This window comes from Melozone crissalis, unplaced genomic scaffold, assembly GCF_028551555.1.
Source record: "Melozone crissalis strain CALT ecotype California unplaced genomic scaffold, PUWL_Pcris_2 ptg000016l_1, whole genome shotgun sequence".
Lineage (NCBI taxonomy): Eukaryota > Metazoa > Chordata > Aves > Passeriformes > Passerellidae > Melozone > Melozone crissalis.
The window spans coordinates 3137289-3160958 of NW_026535794.1; the positions used below are offsets into that span (position 1 = coordinate 3137289).

Below are 23670 nucleotides of genomic sequence, written 5' to 3' on the forward strand. Positions count from 1 at the left end.
GTTCCCCAACCCGCTCTGCCTGGTCCCAGCCCGTTCCCCAACCCGGTTCCCAGCCCGCTCTGCCTGGTCCCCATCCCTGATCCCAGTCTCCTTCCCCAGTCCCGTTCCCAGCCCGCTCTCCCTCGATCCCATCCCGGTTCCCCGTCCCGTTCCCCATCCCGGTTCCCAGTCCCGTTCCCAGCCCGCTCCCCAATTCCCAGTCCCGGTCCCCAGTCCCGTTCCCCAGCCCGGTTCCCACCCAGCTATCCTGGTCCCAGGCCGGTTCCCAATTCCGGTTTTCAGTCCCGGTCCCAGCCTCGTTCCCAGTCCCGGCTTCCCAGTCCGCTCTCTCGTTCCCAGTCCGATTCCCCAGCCCGGTTCCCACCCAGCTCTCCCGGTCTCAGCCTTGTTCCCAATCCCGGTTCCCATCCCGCTCTCCCGTTCCCCAGCCCGGTTCTCAGTTCCAGTCCCCAGCCCTGTTCCCATCCCCTTTCCAGGCCCGCTCTCCCGTTCCCATTCCGTTCCCAATCCTGGTTCCCACCCCGCTCTCCCGGTCCTCCCGGCGCTGTCCCGGCGCTCCCCGCGCGGCCGCTCCCGCCGCTCCTCGCTGGTGATGCGGGCGGGGCCGGCGCCGGGCGGAGCGGGGCCGAGGCCGCGGGGCCGCCGGGGGACGGGAGGTGAGCGGCGGCCGAGGGTCCCGGTGGGCAGGGGGGCACGGCCCTGCTCCGGAGGCTCCCGGTGGGCAGGGGGACACGGCCCTGCTCCGGAGGGTCCGGCTGGGCAGGGGGACACGGCCCTGCTCCGCATCCTCTTCCTGTGCCCCTGTCCCCGGGGCGGGGCGGTCCGGGATGTGTGTGGGGAGCGAACTGGGAGGGACCGGGGTGGAACTGGGGTGTCTGGGGGATTGGGGTGCTTGGGAAGGCGATGAGGGGAGTTTGGGGATGTGGGGAGTGAGGGGATGCGTGTGTTAGGATGTAGGATACAGGATTTGGGGGTGTTCCTTGAGGGGTAGAGGAGGAGGAGTTTGGTTGGGGGTGGTTTGGGATGAGCAGGGATAACGTGAGCATTTGGGGTTGGGGGTAAGGTTTTGGGGTGTCTGCGTGCTGGAGGGATGTGTGGAAGGCCTTGTCAGCACAAAGCAGAGCCCTGAGTGGGGGCATGGGTGTGTTTGCTTTCGAGGTGCCCGGGTTTATTGAAGAGTGTGGGAAGGGGGTTCTTTGAGGGATTTTAGGGTGCTTAATGTGGGGAGGAGAGGTATGAGTGGGGGGGTAGTTCTGTGTAATGTAAATGGAACAGGATGGATGTAGGATGGGTCTTTAGGTGGGACCCTGAAGGGACACAGATGAGCTGCTATGCTTGGGGAGGTGACAGGATTGAGGTGGATGGGGTGGGTGAATATTTGGGACCAGGTGAATTTGGTGTTTCTGAGAGATGAAGGTGGGGCAGAGCCTCAGAGCATCACAGAGTTGTTGCAGTGTGGTTTGGAGGATTATCTGTTGGAACAGTGGGATTGATGTGGGAGCTGGATGCTGGGGTTGGAGGTTTGTGTGTGCTTCATTTCTGGTAATCCACAGGAGTGTCTGCAGACAGATTTGTGATGGTAAGGGTTTTTTTCCACATGCTTCCCCTTGGGGATAAGAGTAAGCCTGTAGGATTTATAGGAGCCTAAAAGCTCTGGATATGCACAAATCCTGTGTTAAATTTTGAGATAGTAGCATGTTTTCAAATTGCTTTTATTCACTGCTCAGTCTGGAAGGTGAGTCTGGGGTGTCTGTAGCTGCTCAACACTGCTGGGGGCTTGGAGGCAGCTCACTGGCAAGGATCAGGTGGATATTGGTGCAATCTTAGAAAATGAGAGATTTAACACTGGTCTGGATTTGTTTTTTTATATATCTGAGAAGAAGATAAGCTCCACTTTGTGATCCCTCGGGGAGGTGATAAATCTCCCTCATGAACCACATCCTTGTTGGGTGAGACCCAAAGCAGCACTGGAGCTGCAGCTCAGGTTTTGTGTTTGATGAGTCAGCCTGAATCTGTTTGATGTTCATCCCACCTGCAGCTGTCCAGGGCTCCCTCTGGGGATCACCTGCCTGAGCAAGGATGCTTTAGGGCAATAGTTGTGGTCATATATCAATCTGTCATGTGTCCCAAAAATTTCACATTCTGCTTCAGGGCCATGGAAACATCCGCTAAAGCTTTTGGCTCTTCCTTCAGCAGGAAGGTCAGACCTGAGCAAAGCAGATGGGGATGAAGCTGGACACCCTAGAGAGCAGGGAAATGTGTCTGAGCAGGGAGAGACAGTGAATGCTTGAGAGAAATCACATATTTTGGGAGCAGTGTGCCATTCTTGGAAGGAAACCTGCTTTTGCTGGTGAGATAATTTGTGAAAGAACCAGGTTTTTGATACAATCTCCCTTATGAACTCTGCACTGGTTTGCATTTGAGCAGATTGTTTTCTAAGTCCAGGCAATTAGGCTGGAGTTTGTTGAGTATTTGGGGAAGTGTGGCCTGGTGGGTTGGGTATAATCTTCTTATCCAGAGGAGCTTGTGTAACACACAGTAAAGTGCAGGAGGTTTTTTTTTATTGAGGCTGCCTTGATAATCCCTGCTCAGCCAGGGGAGAGTTGGCTGCTCGCTGGGAAGTGAGGGAAGGGGGAATTGTGCTCCAGGTCACTTAGATACACTGCGGGATTGTTTAATCTTGAGGTTGGGGCTGTTAATGTGAGTCTTGCACTGGGCAGTTTTACTCTGAAGCATTGTTGGATGTACAGGTGCTTCAATAAATGAAAAAAAACCCCCAACTTTGTTTCCTTCAGTCCTAAATTATAACCTGTTCTTCTGAAATAATTCCTTGAAATCCTTCCCAAGGTTCTGCCTTGTGCCAGATGCTGCCATGATGTTATCACCTGTGAACTCTGCCAGATTTGAGTGCAGAGCCTCGAGTTCATTGTCCAAGTTCAGAGCCAAGGGCAAAGAGCTGCCACGTCCTGGCGGTGACAGATCTTTGGGCTACTGATGATGGTGAGCGAACAGAGAGTCTGCAGGAGGAAAGGGCAGCCACGGTGACACAGGGACAGCTCTGAGCCACCTGTCTGTGGGCGCACCTTGCTCAGCTGTGACACTTTGTGCTTGGGCACAGGTGACGTGGCAGAACTGGCTCGCAAGTAGTTAAAATTCCAAGGGCAGTGCCAGTGGTGGCTGTCACTTGCCAAAGCCACGCAGCTCTGACCATCCTCTGATGGGAGAGCAGCAAGGGCTGTGCCAAAGGAACACCCAGCACCTCTTTTTCTGAGGAAGGAGAGTGAAGTCTGGCATTTAATTCGGAAATTTTCCTGGATTTTTCCTTCCCAGAGCAAAGGATCCCTCTGATGGGCAGCTGGCAGCATTAGGCCCTTCATCAAGAAGGTTTGTACATCTTGGAAAGTTGGAAAACTCTCTTTGTGCAGTTGGTTAACTGTAGGTGATGTTATCCTTGGTGATTAAAAAAATTATGGATATTTAAATTTAAACTCTTGCTGTTTGTGGCATAGGGAGCTGAATAATTTCATGGGCTGGGTAGGTTTTACAAAATGTCTTTGATTTCTCAGTTTCAAGCTTTTTCATTGTCCTGATCATCTGGTTGTTTTGGAGTTATTTTGGAGCTAAACTTCATCAGCATTAGCAGCCCTGCACTCTAAAACTTCTGAGCAATTCTGAGCAACAAGTTGTCTGTGTTAAAGTTAATATTTCTGTTAAATATTAACATATATTTATGTTATATTTCTGTTAAAGTTAATATTTTTGGGGCTTATTTCACTTTCATCTGAAAATTTTCTACACTGTTTTATCAATGCTTATTGGCACACTGAAGACTGATGGGATGTTTCAAACTGATTTACAACAATCATGATTATTGTTGAAATCCTTTTTGATGTGTGTTGGAGTTTGTGAGCTTAGTTTGCTTTCACAACTGAAACGACAGCTGGAAGAGAACTGTCAGAGGGAATGTGGAAAAAAAAAATCACATCTAATTCTTTAATCTCTGTTTGAAAAGTTCAAGATAACACTTCTCAAGAGATGTCTGATCTTCTGTAGTTTCAAGGAACTACAGAAGATCTACTGAGGATCTAAACTACTGAGGAAACAAGTTTTGTGCCATTGTGCTTTCTGCTAATTCCTCTGATAATTACCCTCTGATAATTGCAGTTGCTTTAACGTGCTGGCACCTTGGACAGAGGGATGGTTCCCACAATTTCTGTGGGAATGGTTCCTGTGGGGGAGAAATGAGACCCTCTCAGTGCTGCCTGTGGCAGGAGCTCAGCCCTTATCAGACATCAGGAGGGTTTGTGGTGCCTGAATTAGAGAAGGTTTTGCTCTCAGGACTTCTCAGACAAGAAAAGCTCAACATGAAGAGCCACATTTCAAAGCCACTTTGAGCACCCTAATGAATTGTGTGATACAGGCCTGGTCAAAGCAGTTGTTCTCTCTATCAAAAGTTTGACTTCACAAAGTATTTTTTTCCCTTTCTTTTTATTTCCCCATTGCTTTATTTATGTAGTTTGCCTGAAGCCAAGTAAATGCCTTTGGTTTTCCTTTTTTTGCCTTTTTTTAATTCCTTGAGTTGTTTGTGATAATCCCTTAAAATCTGCTGATTTAGAGCTGCTCTTTTACTGACATAACTTAAAAAAATTATGATTGGGGCATCATAAATATTTTGCATGCAATTCCACAGCATCTTTGACTGAGTCTAGAAATGAATATATTACATAAGAAAATTATTTGTTTGTTTTCCTGCAGGGAAAACACTTCCTAGGATTTGTTTTCCCACTGCACAGGAGATCTGATGGCAAAAATGCATGTAAATACAGGTTTATAATGAAGTTTTTAAACTAATTTTTAATTAGTTCATTCTGATTCTCTTTCAGAGATGATATGAAGTGCTGTTAATCCTCTGACACCGTGCCCTGGATCCTCATGGTATGTCTGAAGGACACATCTCTGCATGTTCTGAATTTGCCAGGTGAAGCCCAAGAATAACTTTCCACGGGAGTTTGTGACCTCTTAAAGAGGAAGAAGTCAAGAGAGGGCAACTTTTATTCTATATTTAGCCCTAGGTGAGTTTAAAAAGAACCTGGTGGGCTCTAGCCTAAAATTTATTTTTGGATTTGTGTGTTACACTAGAAAATAGAGAAGTGCCATGCTCAGGCAGGGTTTTGGATGCAGCACATCAGTGGGATGTGGGATCAGCACAGCAGCTTCCACAAACTCCTGTGAGAGCTTTCCTCAGCCTTTCTGATGCTCTGGGCAAAGTAGGAGGGATAACAGGAATATTTTTCAGGTAGATAATTGCCCTATCATATCCCCTGCCTCATCTTTTAATCTGAGAGGCAAGAATTTGGCTCAGCCATGAGTTTTGAGAAGAGTTTGGTTGCCTTGCAGTGGCAGAGGTGTCACCAGAGGTGCTGTTCAGTTCCAGTGGTGAACTCGCCCTCATCCTGCCTGGAATTTCAGAAAGAACTGACTCAAACCTTTCATTTCCAGGTTGTCCTCATGAATACTCCCGTGGAGAATGTCCATGATCTTCTTTGCCTGCGTGGTGAGGGTGAGGGATGGGCTTCCCCTCTCAGCCTCCACAGATTTCCATCTCAACCAGGACTTTCTGGAGTGCAGGAAGAGGCTGAAGGCTCTGTCCTCCGTCCTGGCGCGGTACCCCAGTCGGGGCACGGCCAAAGGACGTAACCTCAGCATCCAGTGAGTCCCTGCTCTGCTCTGATGGGGCTTTTTTGGCTTTAATTTTTGAAATATTGCTCTTGGGGGTTGGAATTATATTGAAATAATGCTGTGGGTGTGGTCTGCAGTGGCTGATTCCAGCCTGAAGTGCCACGCTGCTTGTGTAGGGTGTGAATTCCAGTGATTTTGAAGCTTATTCCTGAGTTCCTGCTCAGTGTAGTAAGCATGTGCTTACTTATGTATCTGTATATATTTATTTATATTTTTGTGTTCATATATTGTATTTTGGATGTTCATTTATATAAATACACTTACATAACTGTTATTTGTTTTATGCTGTATTATATTTACATAAATTTCATTTTGCACTTACATTTATACATAGAAATACACATACATTTATACATATGTACATATACATACACAAACAATATTTATTAATATTTAGTTACACATTTATAGATAACTACACAAGATTTATATCTATTTAGTCATATATTTTATATACATACACAGTATATATGTATTTAGTTGTATATTTTATATACATGCACATTTAGTTATATATTTATATATTCACAATATTTATACATATTTAGTCATATATTTTATGTACATACACAGTAGATTCGTATTTAGTTATATATTTTATATACATACACAGTACTTATGCACAGTTATATATTCATAGATACCTACACAATATTTATACAGTTTTATATTTATAGATACCTACACAATATTTACACACATTGAGTTATATATTTATAGATACCTACACAATATTTATGCAGTTATATATTTATAGATACCTATACAATTTTTATACACGTTTAGTTATATATTTATAGTTATATTCACAATATTTGTACACATTTATGTATTTTATATACATACACAATATATATTTTTAGTTATATATTTTGTACACATTCACAATATTTATATATATTTAGTTATATATTTCATATATATACACAATATTTATATGTATTTAGTTATATATTTTATATGAATACACAATATTTATAAGTAGTTATATATTTATAGATAACTACACAATATTTATATACATTTAGTTATATATTTATAGATATATTCACAATATTTATACAAATTTATATATTTTATATACATACACAGTATATATATGTATTTAGTTACATATTTTATGTCAGACACAATATTTATACACATTTAGTTATATTTTTAATACATACACAGTATATATATGTATTTAGTTATATATTTTATATACATACACAATATATAGTTTTAGTTATATATTTTGTATACATTCACAATATTTATATATATTTAGTTATATATTTTATATACATACACAGTACTTATGCACATTTAGTTATATATTTTATACACATACACAATATTTATACACATTTAGTTATATATTTTATGTACATACACAATATTTATACACATTTAGTTCTATATTCTACATACATACACAATATTTATACATATTTACTTATATAATTTATATACATACACAGTATATATATGTATGTATTTAGTTATATATTTTACATACATACACAATACTTATGCACATTTAGTTATATATTTATAGATACACAATATTTATACACATTTAGTTATATATATTGTGTATTTCTTATTTATATATATTTTGCTCATGTTCATTTTCATTTTGGACAGCAAAAATGGGCAGTGCTTGTTGCTCTTAGCAGCTGGAGAATCATGGATTTCTACAAATCCCTTTAAGAAGGCATCCAAGTACCTTGGAATGATTTGGTTTAGGAGAAGAAATTTGTTAAAGAAATTACAGAGAAAGAAATGAAAAAAATTGTTTAAACTCATTTAAGAAGCGAGTTTTACCTGGTGATTGCATTTCTGGTGAGCAAATGGAAGAAAACTTTAGGTGAAGCTAAAACTAAGCATCCCTTTTTGGGGGGAGTTAAAAAATACAGCAATTTCCACTGAAACACTCAGAAAAGCAGAGATTTTCATCTCAATTCCTTTTCACTCCAAGCCAGCTCGTGCCCTTTGATGGCAGCAAGTGCTGCAGCCTTCAATGTGCTGTGGTGTGTGCAGCAGCTCAGGCTGGCTCTGCAGTGAGAGCAGTGCAATTGGATCCGTGGCAAAAAGGCCATAAATTATGGACAACTTGGGAAGGGGGCTTTTAGGCAGGCATGGTGTTGATCCCAGCTGGGAGCAGCAGGAATTTGGGGAAGATCCCCAGTGGAACTGGGCTGGCAGAGCCAAGCAAAGCTGTAAATCCCAAGTCCACAGTACAGCAAATAAATGAAAATGAGGTGAAATAGAAACGGTGAGTGGGAAATGAAGTTGGGGTAAAATATGGGAACAGGAGGAAGGAGACAAATTGTTCAGTTTCAAAACTTGGGTGTTAAAGTGATTTCCTGCTGACAAATGGCTGGGAAGGGAAGATGTCCCTGAGAAATCTCCTGGAAGGTTTGAACCATCTGCAGGTGGAAACTTTTACAAAAATATGCATTCAGTGTTAGAGGAGCTCCTTTTAAAGTAGAATTTTCATTGTGATGTAGCAGGAAGTGTTTGAAAATCTTGGGTTGTGCAAATTAGCAAATATTTCTTGCTTTTAATATGATGTTGCCATCAAGGGAAGGAAGGAATCCATCTGCTTCCTGGGAACAAAATTCTTTGCTTTTATTTTTTTTCTGCATTTTCTTTCAAAACTGGTTTTCTGACCACCTTGGTTTTTATTCAGGTGATTTAAAGCCAGCCTGGGGAAAGAATGTGCTGGATTTGTACTAATGTACCAATTTAATAAAGTCTGGGTTGTGCTCTTCACTGTGCCCAGGCATCCTGGATGAGTTAAGAATAAATAATTGTGTAAGAAAAAATAGATCTGCAGGAATTGCAGGACTTTGACAACAACAAAAATCCTTTTATTTTTCAGTCTGCTCTCAGCTCAGCCTGTACATTTTGTTCTGACAGAAAGCCCAGCTTCATCCTCACCTTTTTACCTTCATTTCACCTTTTTATGTTGATGTGATCTTTTTTTTTTTTTTTAATTTCTATTTCAGTTTCCTTTCTTCTGGGGATATTGCCTGCATGGCAATCTGTTCCAGCAGCTACTCAACCATCATGGCCTTCTGCTTCCTGGAAGAGCTTCGCTGGGAATTTGCTGCTTCCTACAACACAAGGAGCATCAATTCAGCTTCCAGACCATATGCTTTTATTGAATTTGGTTTGTAACTTTGTTCTCTAATAGTAAAAACCCTCCTTCTGCCAAATTGATGGTGTTGAACAACATCTCCTGGCTAAAGGCTGATGATGAAAGTGGCTCTGGGAGTGCCTTTGCCTGCATGTGTGGAGGAGGGGGAAATCTTAATGCCCTGAACTACTGAAGGGTTTGGTTTGGAGTTCCTGAGAGTTCATCTCTTATGAACAAAATGCTGTGCTGATTGATGAACAAGCAGAGGAGAAAAAAGAAATTCATACCTCAGACACTTTTGAACTTAATTAAAAAAATCTGACAAGTGAGGACAGATGAGTACAGGAAAAAAGGGAGACAGAATAGATTATTATGGGCAGCTTTATTTCTGGCATGACTTGGAGTCAGAATACCTCAGAACCATGCCCAGAGGTTCTTTTTTAGCCAGAAATAATTGGTTTTCTTGCCAAGCAGCAGCTGCTCTACTGAACCTCACACCTTTGAAAGACACAATTCCCTTGCAGTGAGAGAGTTTTCTGGGAAAGGATAATATCCTGCAGTGTGTTTGCACTCTTCAGTCCAGATTTCACTAACAGTGTTAAACTCAGGCTTAAAAACTTGAGAAATCCATCAGGAAAGCTTCTTTTAGAGCCATCTTGGATATTGGGTGGATTCCCTGCAGGGCACATTACAGCCAGGATGTAATTTCATATTGACATCCACATTACTCCTTTTTTTTTTTAATTGAGTAGGAGTTGGGGGAATTTCTAGCCTCTTTTAATTTACTAGCCTCTTTAATAAGGCTAATGATTTCAGTGTAAATTTGTGTATAATAAAGACACTAATAAACTAACCTCTTTAATATTTTAATCTAGGCTTTTAATAAGCATAAAGCTGATTTTTCAAAGAAAAAAATACATTTCTAAAAGAATTTTTACTCTTATACTTTATCACATTACTGAGTGCCAAATATTGCTGTGTGGTTATTTATTTATTAATTTAATGATCTCCATTCCTGTGTTAAATCTAAGATGGGCTTGATGCTCAAGATTTTAACATTTTGTTTGGCAGTTACAGATAATTTTTATAATTTTTTAGAGTAGATATTAGAAGAAATTCTTTCCTGTGAGGATGGGAAGGCACAGGTTCTCAGAGAAGCTGTGGCTGCCCCTGGATCCCTGGAAGTGTCCAAGGCCAGGTTGGATGGGGCTTGGAGCAGCCTGGGATAGTGGAAGGTGTCCCTGCCATGGCAGGGGGTGGAACTGGATGATTTGACGGTCCCTTCCATCCCAAACCTTTCTGTGCTATAAAATACCTAAAAGAAGTATTTTTGTTCCCTAACCAGCAATGGAATTTTTTGAAATGAAATGAAGAAATTAAAACAATCAAAACGATACGATAAAATATCACCACAATTGAGGTTTTAACACCACTAAGGATGAATTAAGCAGCCTTTCAGAGGTGACTTGAGCAGCTTTTCCTGTTGTTTCAGATAACACCATTCAGAAGGTGAAACAGCATTTCAACAGCAGCCGTGGCTCCAGGGCCAAGGGCAGCTGGCAGAGGGTGGAGGAGGAGCTGAGGCTGCAGCCCCCAGTGCAGCTGCAGCTGGAGAACACAGAGCTGCTGAACGGGCTGAGCAATGGAGGGCATGCAGGAGGCCATGTGGAGGTTGGTAAGTTACTTCTACACCAGGTCACAGGAGGTTTCCTCACCCTCACATTGTGGCACAGCGGTAGATGTGAAAAACACGTTCGCTCTTTGTTCTGGTTTGAAAGCAAAACTAGTGAGAGACTCCAAGTCAGAAATACAGTTTATTAGGAAAAGGAAAGAAAGAAACCAAAATACATGTAATAATACAAAAGAAAAACCACTGGCAGAGTCAGAATACAACCTGACACCCTGTTGGTTGGGGTGTCTGTGGCAGTTCCATTGAAATTGTGGTTGCAGTCCTTCTGCAGTGTCAGGGGTGGTTCTGTTGGAGTAGGGATCCTGTAGATGGGTGTAGTCTTCCTCTCAAAGTCCATTGCAAGAGGCAGCTGCTCCTCTGGGAATCCAGTGGAAAGGCTGCTCTGGTGTCCCAAAACATGAGATTATATCCAGGTAGGAATGCTTGGCTCCTCCCTCTGGGTAGAGCATCCCACAATGGGATGATGGAATTTTGTCAGCCATGCAGGGACATTCAGTAGCCCATTAACAGCATATATGTCCTAGAGGGAGGATTGGTTTGTGGAAGAGATAAAGAAAACTGCCCAATGAACAGAAAATAAATGCCTCACCTCTAACAGATGGCAATAGAATACATATTGCCTTGCAGTCTAGGACACTCCTCTGTGAAAATGGGAAAAGTTGTATTAAAGGACAATAGGAGACAAGGACAATAGAGCAAGGGTATTATGGCTGGATGCATCTTGGCACTAAGCCAAGAGCACACTGTTACCTTCAGGGATGCTCCTTAAATACCTTTTAATTACATCAGCCCTTTGCATATTCACAGACCCTTGTGCATAGTAAACTTTCCCCCAAACTAGTTTACATGTTCCAAGAATTGTTTAGCTCCTCCTTGGGTCTGCCTTTTTAGAGCATGCACATTCCTTGGTTGTGGTTTTGGTCCTTTTTTATCACCTCCTGTTTTGGGGTTTGGCCCACACTGCCTTCAGAGGGTGAGTGCTGATGGTTGGCAGATGTGTCCAGGTGTGCTCATCCTGTGTGCATTGGGTGTTATCCCATCCCAGCAGGCATTGATAAGCATGCTGATAGCAGCTATTGCACTGAGCTTAATTAACAGCAGAAATAAAAGCTATATAACAAAGTTACTTTAATATGACACATATAAAATCTGGCTTAATATTTGCAAAAAGACAATATTATTATATTTATCTATAACACATATCAGCTACTTCACTACTATGTCTAAGCTTAATTAACAACAGAAATTAAAACTATATCTTTATAACAAAGTTACTTTAGCATTACACATATAAAATCTATTTTAAAATTTGCAAAAAGCCAGTATTACAATATGTATCTATAACACATATCAGCTATTTCACTGCTATGTCTAAGCTTAATTAACACCAGAAATAAAAACTATATAACTATATAAAGTTACTTTAACATGACACATATAAAATCTATTTTAATATTTGCAAAAAGCCAGTAATACTATGTATCTATAACGCATACTTGTATCAGCTCTTTCACTATGTTTAAGCTTAATTAACAGAAATAAAAACTATATCTTTATAACAGTTACTTTAGCATCACACATATAAAATCTATTTTAATATTTGCAAAAAAGCCAGTATTATGATATGTATTTATAACACATATCAGCTATTTCACTATTATGTCTAAGCTTAATTAACACCAGAAATAAAAACTATATAACAAAGTTACTTTAGCACTACACATAAGAAATCTGTTTTAATATTTGCAAAAAGCCAGTATTATTGTATTTATCTGTAACACATATCAGCTATTTCACTACTATGTCTAAGCTGAATTAACAACAGAAATAAAAACTATATAACAAAGTTACTTTAACAATACACATATAAAACCTAGTTTAATATTTGCAAAAAGCCAATATTACGATACGTATCTATAACACATATCAGCTATTTCACTATTATGTCTAAGCTTAATTAACAACAGCAATAAAAACTATATAACAAAGTTACTTTAGCACTACACATAAGAAATCTGTTTTAATATTTGCAAAAAGCCAATATTATAATTGTATCTATACCACATATCAGTATTTCACTGCTATGTCTAAGCTTAATTAACAGCAGAAATAAAAACTGTATAACAAAGTTACCCTAACGATACACATATAAAATCTAGTTTAATATTTGCAAAAAGCCAATATTACAATATTTATCTATAACAGTAGAAGTGCTACAACCTCCCTCAAAGCATCTCCTTCAGAAGCTGCTCTGAGTAAGGCCACGGGAGCCATTTCAAGTCCACACACCACAGATAGCTCAGGGGAAGAAGGACAGGAAGGGCCTTTGTGTGATGTATTCCAGCCCAGGTTTGTGGCATCCACCATGCCAAAGGGATCAGGGACAGAGACCAAACCATGTGGTCTGCACAGGCTTAAGTATGGGGTCAGTGACTTTAGGGTACAGGGATGGTACAAAGAGCAGCAATCTGTAGTGGGGATGAACAATTGGGGTGGGCAGGGTTAACTGGCCAATGGGGGAATTTAAATAACATTATAATAATTCAGAGGGAGGGGGTTTACATTTTCCATTTCAGGGGAGGCTCCTGCCTTCCTTAGCAGACACCTGTCTGTTCAAACTGAGACAGATTTCTAATGTGGATTGGCATTAGTGCTGCAGAGCACCATGAGGGGAGTCCTCTCTTTCAGCCTAGGTGGGGAAAACTCCATGGTAGATCTTTCCAGAGCAAAGCTTTATTACATTTTATTACATTTATTCCATTCCCACAACTCCTCTGTTTTTTCCTACTATGAAAACTTCCCCAGACGCTTAACAGGGTAACTTGAGTAAAACGGTAAAAACAATGATTACAACCCAAAAATCTGTTTGGCAAAAGGTGGAACCCATCTTATCTGAAAAGTTCATTGATGTAACCTGAATTTTTCTCAGCTTTAAGTCCTTTCCTTGCTCCTTCAGCTTCTGGATGTGGAGTGTGAAGAAAGGTTGAAGCAGAGCATCTTTTCAAAGTCCTGGCAGTTATGTCCGTGGGCAAGCAGTGAAAAGTCTGTTGCTGCTTGATTTTATAGTATTACATGCTTTGGTGTTATTGGCATTACTTAGCAGCTCATTCAGTGCTTAGGATGTAGCCTTAGTTTGCTTACTTAGCTAGCACTTTTAATTTTCATATAATTTTTTAAGTTTTTGCAGCAACAACCCCAGGGGCCAATACTGAGGTTCCTATTTTTTTTTTTCTACCTCAAAAATCAATTTTGTTTTGGCAGTCAGATTTCAATTGCTGGACAAATCTGCTGTGCTTAATTTTTTGGTCATGAATTATGGCCCACAGCACATGGCAGAAAAACACATGGAGGTTCCTTGTGTACCAAGAAAAATTTATTTACATTGTGTGTGTCAAACCAAAAAAGGCTTTTTCCATCATAGTAAACAACATTTGGGCTTTACATTGCAGCAGGTATGCAGCAGAGCTTTGGTGGCTGCTGTGGAGTCTTTTTCCAGCCTTACATCTTCCTCTCTGGATGGAAAATATAGGCTTGATATTTTCCATGTGATATTTTCTCTTCAAACCCTTGTTTGTTCAAGTTTCTAAAGAAGCTCCACTGATTCATTCATTGCCTGTTGCAAACTCATAATGAAAGATCTGTAATTACAATCTGAATGAGTTTCTTCAGCCTTGAGGGAAAAGAAGATGAGAAAAATATGAGCTGAGGGTAACCTCTTGTTCCCACATTGTTTGGCTTGAGGTGTTCTCCACTCTTTGCTTTTTCCTTTTACCTTGCTTTTTAAAATTGAATTCATTTGACTAAAATTCTGAAAGAGGCTTTGTGTATCTGTATAAATAACACAGAGGCTTGACAGGGGCCTTTTTAATAACAGAACCTGATGTTTTACCTGCTTTTGAAGCACCAACCTCTAATTCTTTATTATAAAAATGGTACCTCTTAGTTGTGTTTCAGTTGCACAGTCAAGGTCCTGCCTACCTCCTCCACAAATGAAATCAGAGAATTATTTAGGTTGGAGGAAACCTTTCAGATCATTGAATCCTACCAGAAGCCAAACCCTGCCAAGTCCACCACGAAACCATTCTCTATTTTAATCCTATTAGCACGGTGGTTTAAATGCAGCTGGAGTGCCATGAGCTTGTATTTCCTTTTTTTTTTTTGTTGTTGTTCTTGGCTTATGAAGCACTAATAAAATTAAGTTCCAGTTGCTCAATCTTATATTTGTGATAGATGAGCTGGAATCTAATTTGACATAGGTATTTTAAATTAGAATATGGAAGGGCACTGGCCAGGAGGAATTAAAAATAGAATGGAAAGCACTTTATTTGCCAGTCAGATTTGTGAGTGCTCCTCAGAGCTGTGCTTGAAGGTTAAATCTTTTCATGTTATGACAGGGCTTAGAAATTCTTTGCGCTTTTTCTTTAAATTCTTTGCACTTTTTCTTTAAATTTTGAGCAGCTTCAGTGCCAGTAAATATTTGTGATCTAGTCTGTGTCCACAGATCAGAAATATATTTTCACTTCCCTCTTATTCCTAATTGCTTTCCTTTACTTTCCATCTGGCTTTTTATTTCTGGCTGTTCTCTCTGGTCTAACCCAAATACTCTCACAGATTGTTCTGCCTTTATTTTAAGGCTCATGTTTATGATCATCTGTTTGCCTCCACTGGAGTCAGCTTTCCTGGCTTGTGTCTCTCTCCTCTCATCATCCCCTCCCAGCTGAATCCCACTTTGCTGCTCTAAGTTTAGCTGTGTGCATAGTGTTTGTTCCATATTAATGTTATTTATACCAGGGCTCTGCTCTACAAGAGCCTGTTTGAAATGCTGTGGCTGCAGGAGAGCAGGATTGAATTGTGACTGCACTCCCTGGTGCAGATTGATTGATCCAGGGATGATCCAAACATCCCTTCCTCACAAGGCTGGAGCTGCTGCTGGCCTCTTTGGAGCTGGCTGAGCTCATCCTCTGGCTCTTCAGTTTGCTGTGAAAAAGGCCACAAAAGTCAGGGCAGCTTTCTCCTTGTTAGTATTCTTGAGAACAAGAGATTTTTTTTCCCCCTTTTCACTTCCATTCTTTCTGCTGCTTGTTCTTTCCTTTTGTTAACTAAACAAAGCCCAACTCTGGCTACAAAAACCCTTCCCTTGCACCCTTGATCAGCACCCCCAGAGCCCTGGCTGCTGCTCAGAGCCTCTCTGGTGCCAGTGTGGGCACAGAGGACATGGGGCTGTGTGCAGGGCACAGTGGGGCTCTCTGTGGGCAGGAAAGGTTGGTTTGGAAAGACAGGAGTCTGCTAAGGAAGGCGGGAGCCTCCCCTGAAATGGAGAATGTAAACCCTCCCCACCCCTCCCAATTGCTATAAATTTTAAATTAAGGGACTCTCAGGCAAAAATATGGGAGCAGGAAATAACAGGGAAAAGAAAAAAAATAAAAGTATAAAATAAACAATGCAGTACACTAGAACAACACTGACAGAGTCAGAACCCAACCTGACACCCTGTGGGTCAGGGTGTTGGTGGCAGTCCCATTGGAATTGTGGCTCAGCCCTCCTGCAGTGTCAGGGGTGGCTCTGCTGGAGCAGGGATCCTGTAGAAAGGTGCAGTCTCTTCCTCTGAAGATCCAGTGGAAGGAGAGGCAGCTGCTGTTCCTCTGGGGAATCCAGTGGAGAAGCCGTGCTGGTGTCTCAAAACCTCTGGATTATATCTGGGTAGGAATGCTTGGCTCCTCCCTCTGGGCTCACATCTCCCAATGGGATGCTGTAGTTCTTATCAGACATGCAGTGACATTCAATAGTCTGTTATCAGCAGATGTCCCCTCCTGAGGGAGGAGTGATTGTGGTCACTCAGAGAGAGAGATAAGGCAAACTGCCCACTTGACAAAGGGAATCTGCCATACAGATGGTAATGGAAAACATCTTGCATTGCAATCTGGAACAGAGGGTTTGCACCAGGACATGGGGCTGGGTGCAGGGCACAGGGGGCTCTCTGTGGGCAGGGAGGGTTTGGGGTTTGCACCAGGACATGGGGCTGGGTGCAGGGCACAGGGGGCTCTCTGTGGGCAGGGAGGGTTTGCACATCACAGCTGCCTCTGGGAAGCAGCAGAACAATTTGTGCCACTGCTCTTGTGAGGCAGCTGGTGAATCCTGCAGCTCCCCTTGGTGAGTGTTCTTCATCTTCCTCAGGCACACAGGGAGTCCTGCAGAGGCCTTTTCAGGGGCTGCTTTTGAAGCTGTCTCACTCTCTGCCTTTTGTGTGCTTGTCTTTCAGCTGAGGCTGTTGGAGTGATTTCATTTCTCACTCCTGGTGCTGTTTCTGCAGAGCTCTGAGTGAGTGACTCAGTGTCCAGCCTTGTGCTGGGCCTGCAGGAGGCAGATCCAAGCTGCTGCTGCACACTCTGGTGTCTCCCTCCAGTGAAATGGCCACGGGCCTCTGCCAGAAATCTTTCCTGGGCAGAGGTTTCAATTTCTTCACTGGGTGAGGGTGTTTGCAGTTATTCTGCATGTGGTCAAACCTGCTGGTGCATCACCCACAGCTCCCAGAATGTTTCTGTGTGGATCTTGTGCTCTGAAGTGCACAATTTCTCTGCTTGAAGAGGCAGTTTAATATGAAGCCTAATTGCTGTTTATTTGGGCTTGTGCAGAGTGGTGCTGTCCTGAACTGAGGGTTTGTACTCTTCTTTTCCCTTATTTAATGTAATAGGCCGTTCCAGTGTGAAATTCTCTTTATAAAAATATGGCTGACTTCACCCAAGGAAGTGAAATAATTTTCCCTTAGCAGGACCCATCTCACTTCTCTGTGCAATTTCGGTTTGTGAGTTAAACCTCAGAATTTAACAGCACAAATAAATCTCTGCAGCAAACCATTTCAAGCCCAGTTTTCACAAAATCTGAACCCTGAGTAACTGGATGTTTTAATCTCCCCTGCATCTGTGACAGCAATTCTTTTTTATCCTCCTGGACTAAAAAAAAAAAAATGTAACTTTTACATAATATTTCATGCTGCAGAAGCAATATATTGAGACCTACATGTTCTTCCCTAGGGACTGGGAATTCTTGGCATGTGTGGTTTGCAAGATTTTGCTCAATGAATGACATTTGTGTTTAATAATTATTTGTTTGGGAGATATTTTGTGCCTCTGAAGTAAACCTTAAAATTTGAGGAGCAGTCTTTATTAGGAAATATCTGTGGGAGAGTTACACATGTCTATAGCTGCCACATTATTTAATTAATCAAAAGTAGGAATAGCAGGAAAAAATAGAAGGAAACTGAAATCTGGGGTCAGGGAATGAATAAAGATGCTGCTACAAGTTCTCTGTAAATGTCACTGTGTAGCAAATGAAAAGCCAAATTGCCTTTGAGTGACAGAGTTAGAGCATTCTGTCTGTAACACCCAATAATGTGACACTCATCAAATTGAGTTGATCCAGTTCCTTTGGAGCTGAAATTATGGATGTGTGAGTGCACGCCAGACAAATTAATTACAGACACACAGATGAAAGGTGCTTTACATCCCTCTATTAATTTGGCACCAGAGTTTTTTCCATCCATCTATCAGAATCTGGCTTGAAGGAGATGGCAGGAGTGTTTTTCTCTCTGAAACCATGTGGTGGGTGTTGTGGTAATTCATCTGTCACTCAAGGGAAGCCAGAGGTGCAGTTTATCTGGAATGGTCAGATGAATAGATAAAGGGTCAGATAAACAGATGAATAGTCAGATAAAGAGGATCTGGATACACATGGGCATAGGGAGATGTTTTCCTTGAGGGCTCATTCATTCTCTCCTGTGTCTTGGGTGCAGCAGAACATCTGAGTTTGATATCTGAGCTGCAAATTATCATTTTTTATGAAACTGGCAGTGTCCTACTTGTGGTGATCCAAGGGCAGGGATGAAATGTAGGTGAGGATCAAGGTGTGGAATCTGTTGTTGAACAAGTGCAGGAAAACTGGAGGTGTGCTCTTGGCCAAGCCTGAATTAAAGGCAGCAGGTTCCAAAGCTAAACACACATTTATGATAATTACTTTGACCTTAATTAGGGATGTATCAATGAGATTATCATGCAGAACTGCTGCTCAGCAGTGTGGGTGTTAAGTAGTAGCAGAGAAGGTGAGAAAGGAAGGAGGCAGATAATTCACTACCTGTGAAATGGGGGCAGCCTGAGCCCTCAGGTGGGATGAAATGTTTAATTACTGGTTAAGGAGGAGATGAGTTGCTGCCTTGCTGTGGTGGTGGGTGAAATCTAAGCCTTTCCCCAGACCTTTGGGTGGGGAAAGCCTTTGGTTTTTCTGCTGACCTGAGGAGTGCTGAGCATCCTCATCTGCTGGAATAAACAAAGAATTATCTGTGTGCACCATGGAAGACACTGATGCCAAATAGGTCAAGAAAAATCTGTTGTTGACCTGTTTAAAAGTACTCCAGTGAGTGATTTCTGGATGTGTGAAGAACTGAATACTGCAATACAACAACAAAAAAATGGGGTTTCTATTAATAATCAATCTTCCCTGGAGCAAGCATTGAAGGTTTTGAAAGTGTTTAAAACCCACACAAGGTAATTGTGGTGTTCTCTAGTAAAAGATTGAAAGTAATAGAGCAAACTTTCACTAATGTTTGGTTTTCATTTCATTTCCAGTCCCTACTTACAGAATGCAGCCTGTGACCCCCCTGGGCATTCTGTCACTTGTTCTGAACATCATGTGTGGAGCTCTGAACCTCATCCGAGGAGTTCACCTGGCAGAATATTCCTTTCAGGTAACCCTGATGCTCCCAGACCTGACAATGAGTGAGAGGCAGAGAATTTTTGGGTAACCAGTTCAAGGGTGGCTGTTCTGCCCCTCAGCTGAGCACAATCTCTCCACAAGAAGTGTTTTGTTTCTCCAGGACTGCTACACCTTGTGTATGTTTCTGTACATCACAATATTCTGCATTTTATTCTGTTCTATAGAAGTTTAAATTTTGACATATTTTTATTTATCTTTTAAAATTTTTATTATTTATTCTTTATAATAATGTATTAAGAATATAAATTTATTTTTTGATTATTTATTCTTTAATTTATTTTTTAATTATTAGAATTCTAAAATTATTTAATTATTAAAATAAATAAAAAGTATTACATTATTTATCAATCATTTAATTATTAAAATAATTATGAAATAATTATGAAATAATTATTGAATTATTTATTACTTAACTCTAAAAATTATTCAATATTTTAAATAATTTAATATTAATTATTTATATAGTTATTTATTATTATATATAATATATATTATATTATTATATATTATATTATATATATTATATATAAATATTATATATAATATAAATTATATATTATTTATATAATTATTTATTATTATGCAATTATTTATATAATAGTTTATATAATTTAATATTTAATTTATTTTAAATATTCAATAATTTTAAAATAGCTATTTAATAATTTTTAGAAATTTTATTTTTAAATTTATTTATTCTAACCAGGCTGCCTGGATTTTTTTTGCTCCGTTCTTTTATTTATTTTATATCCTTTTCTGTAATTTTTTTAAAATAAACATGAGACTGTAAAAAACTTTAAAAAAGGGGAGAAAAAGTGTGCTGATTGTATCCTGACACAGTTTTATTTAGCAGGAACTGTCACATAAGCCTCAGTTCTTGGTGTCTTTTCCAAAGATATTGATCTTGGTGTTTGACACTGTTACAGTCAATCAGCATAAACTGGGATGAGAGGTTCTTGACTATATTTAAAATGTTCTCAGATATCAAGCAGCACTTGCTAAAAGCTGTGCCTGACGTGGTTGTCACTTCTTTTAATCCCAACAGGAGGACCATGAAGGAATTGGAAATGTGATCGCTTTTTTTCTACCTTTTCTAGCCTGTGTTTTTCAGGTATGTTAACTGCAAATAACAATTTTTTGCTGATTATTTTGCTGTTACAATTCACAAGACAGAGCCATTTGCAGCTAAGCAGAGGTTTTTAATATCCTACCCAGGTGATTGCACTGATTTATTCCAGTCAAGTGGCACAAAAGCAGTTCAAGGCACACTTTGATCCTTGGGAAATCGCATTTTCAGGCTTTTTCAGTGCTCCCATGTTGGGACAAGTCAGAGGGGCTGGGTGTGATGGATAAATGCCATCCCAAAGATGGTTTATTCCCAAAGGGATGGACACATCTTCTGTCAGTGTCTGACTTAGTGATGGGCTTTTGCAGCACAACCACCTTGGGGACTGAGCAAATATTGGACAGCAACATTATTGAAAATGGTGTAATTTACATGAAAAATCACATTGAATCCTGGTGGTTCCTTAATGGGATTTTTCCATATTCCAGTCTTCCATATTTCCCATATTCTCCATAATGGGGTTATTTCCTCTGACCTTACACAGAAGAGTTTCAATGAGGAAAATCCAACATGTTACAAATTGGTTTTCCTTGAAAAGCTCCTTAAATTCCTAAAAAATCCTACAACCTTTAACTTGAGGGCAATACATGCTGGAAAATCTTCAGCTTTCAGCCTGGCATTGCAGAAAGGTGCTGCAGTTTTGTTTCTAGGAATAACTGATGCCTGCAGTGTATTCATTGTCCTTTTTCCTTTTGGATCATGGGTTGGGGACCACTATTGGACTTTGATGTATTTATGGGATTATTTGTTGTATTATGATACAATTTAGTGTCTTTCAGCTTTCTTACACCTTTGCTCATGGCAGAGCTTTGGAGTGAATAGATGGATTTAGATCTAATGGATTTATTTGCATCTAATGGATTTATTTTGCTCTAATAGATTTATTTAGATCTAATGGATTAATTTTGATATAATAGATGGATTTAGATCTAATAGATTTATTTTGATCCAATAGATGGCTTTAGATCTAATAGATGGATCTATATCTAATAGATTTATTTAGATCTAATGGATTTATTTTGATCTAATAGATTTATCTAGATCTAATAGATGGATTTAGATCTGATAGATTTGTTTTGATCTAATAGATTAATTTAGATCTAATAGATTTATTTAGATCTAATGGATTGATTTTGATCTAATGGATTGATTTTGATCCAATAGATGGATTTTGATCCAATAGATGGATTTAGATCTAATAGATGGATTTATACCTAATAGATTTATTTAGATCTAATAGATTTATTTAGATCCAATAGATGGATTTATATCTAATACATTTATTTAGATCTAATGGATTTATTTTGATCTTATAGATTTATTTAGATCTAATAGATTAATTTAGATCTAATAAATGAGTTTAGATTTAAGTACTTGATGCAAGCTGTTTTTCACAAAGAAAGGCTCTGTGCTGCCTCTTTCCCTGTGAGTACCTGAAGCCAGGGAAGCTGAATAAAGGAGAATTCTCTCTTCTCCTTTTGATTTATATTTGATTTATATTCTCCCCAAAAGCTGTGCACAACCTGCAGTGCTTTCCACGTGCTGACCTCTGCATCAGCACAGTTGGAAACTGTGACCTGAGCTGACAAAGGCTGATCTGTCACTGCCTGAGGGGCAAAAGTGACTCCTCTGTCAGCACTGGGAGCTTTTCATGTTCTCCTGTGAGGTTTTGCCCTTCACATGCTCAGCAGATGGTCCCAGGCAGCAATTCCCTGGTTTTGTGCAGAGTTCAGGGCTAACTCTCCCTCTCTGCTCCTTTGCAGTGTTACCTGTACCTCTTCTACAGCTCAGCCAGGAAGGTGAAGACATTTGTGCTCCTTTTCTGTGTCTGTTCATGCAACATCTACTTGTATGGATTGAGGAACCTCTGGCAAATCTCCTTCCACATAGGAGTGGCTTCTCTTTCCTCTTACCAGATCCTGACAAGGCAGCTCCTGGAGAAGCAGCCTGACTGTGGTGTATGAAAAAAACAACAAACTTGGGGTTTGCTACTCTGTTTTTACAACTCTTTTTTTTGTATTCACCTGGCCAAAAATAGCTCAGAGTGTTTTTTAAGCATCCATGGCAATGGTTATTGCAAGGAGAACAGCTCCAAGCAACTTGGGATGAGCAGGATCCTGTAATTCTGTCCAGCACACAGCGAGGGGTGCAGCTCTATTTCACATGGTGGGGCTTGTCAGTGTCACCAGAGAGGGAAGTTCTTACCTTCAGCAGGCTTTTCCTCCTTGGTTGCCACCATGCAGACAGCATTTTGCCATTTGTCTCACTGGCTCTGGGACAGCTGGGCAGGTCAGTCTTGCCCTGCTGCTGCAAATACTCCAATAGTGTGGTAAAACAAGGGTCAAGTGATGGGTAACATTTCTGTCTCTCAATTGTCTTGGTGTACATGTGAGTAAAGGGCTGTTTGCTGTAATTAGGTGAGTGCAGAATCAGCGGGGAAAATGCTGAGGGTGAGCTTCAGGATCATTTCTCTAGGTTTGGAAGGACAGGGAAAGGCTGTGGCTCTTTCATAAACCATAAAGTCTATAAATATCTTGCTGAACAGCCCATTGCAGTTTAGTGTGTGCTCATGGGTTAATTGCAAATATGCTTGGGGCAGCAGAAAATAATCCAAGTGGGTGTAAGTGATCTGTCAGCTCCTGTGGCCTTTGTTTCCTTGGCTAAGGTCACTTTCAGGATAAGGGCAATTCCATGTTTGCTTGGCCTGGATGGATAATAAATCTTCCAAGCCTATTTATGACAGGCCACTGACTCCTTCACCTTTTTTTAATAAAATGAGTAGCTGGTGAGTAGGAAGCCATTTCCAGGAATGGAAAGCAAGAGCAGGTTCTCTTTGTTCTGTAGAACACCTGTGGTTAATGGTGGTGAATTCTGACACTCAGATCTGCGTTTCTGGGTGTGCACTTTGGAATTGGGGACTGGAATTCCCAACCTCTGCTGCACTGGCTGTTTTATTTTGTCATGGATCCAGGTGCACAGGGGCATTTTAGGGCATAGATGAATAATTTAGGCTGGCTGTTCAAAAAATGCATAGCAGTTTGATGCAGCTGTCCTTGAGGGCTTGTAGAGATTCACACTGTAGGTATGTTATTGTGGAATTATGGTCCTAAAAGTTCCTTTTATTTTTTTTCTCTTTCTGCTCATTCCCATTTCTTTCACCAAAGATTTCTTTTTCTTCTCACATAGTCTCTACCTCTGGTTGCAAAGAGATTAACATGCAGC

General features: G+C 40.6%; 1 protein-coding gene across 4 annotated transcripts; it reads left to right on the forward strand.

Annotated features, from left to right (window-relative positions):
• Positions 1 to 605: 605 nt before the first annotated feature.
• Positions 606 to 22859, forward strand: SEC22C (SEC22 homolog C, vesicle trafficking protein). 4 transcript variants are annotated; one of them, XM_054274141.1, is made up of 8 exons: positions 606 to 656; positions 4884 to 5072; positions 5500 to 5709; positions 8736 to 8899; positions 10359 to 10541; positions 19175 to 19293; positions 20368 to 20433; positions 22212 to 22859. In XM_054274141.1, exons 3-8 carry the CDS (start codon positions 5528 to 5530, stop codon positions 22410 to 22412), a joined length of 915 nt encoding a protein of 304 aa, XP_054130116.1. In that variant the 5' UTR covers positions 606 to 656; positions 4884 to 5072; positions 5500 to 5527; the 3' UTR covers positions 22413 to 22859. The 4 variants fall into 4 exon arrangements, with proteins under 4 accessions (XP_054130116.1, XP_054130119.1, XP_054130117.1 ...); XM_054274144.1 differs by having other exon boundaries at positions 614 to 656; positions 4884 to 4935; XM_054274142.1 differs by lacking the exon at positions 606 to 656 and adding an exon at positions 3296 to 3384.
• Positions 22860 to 23670: the final 811 nt, after the last annotated feature.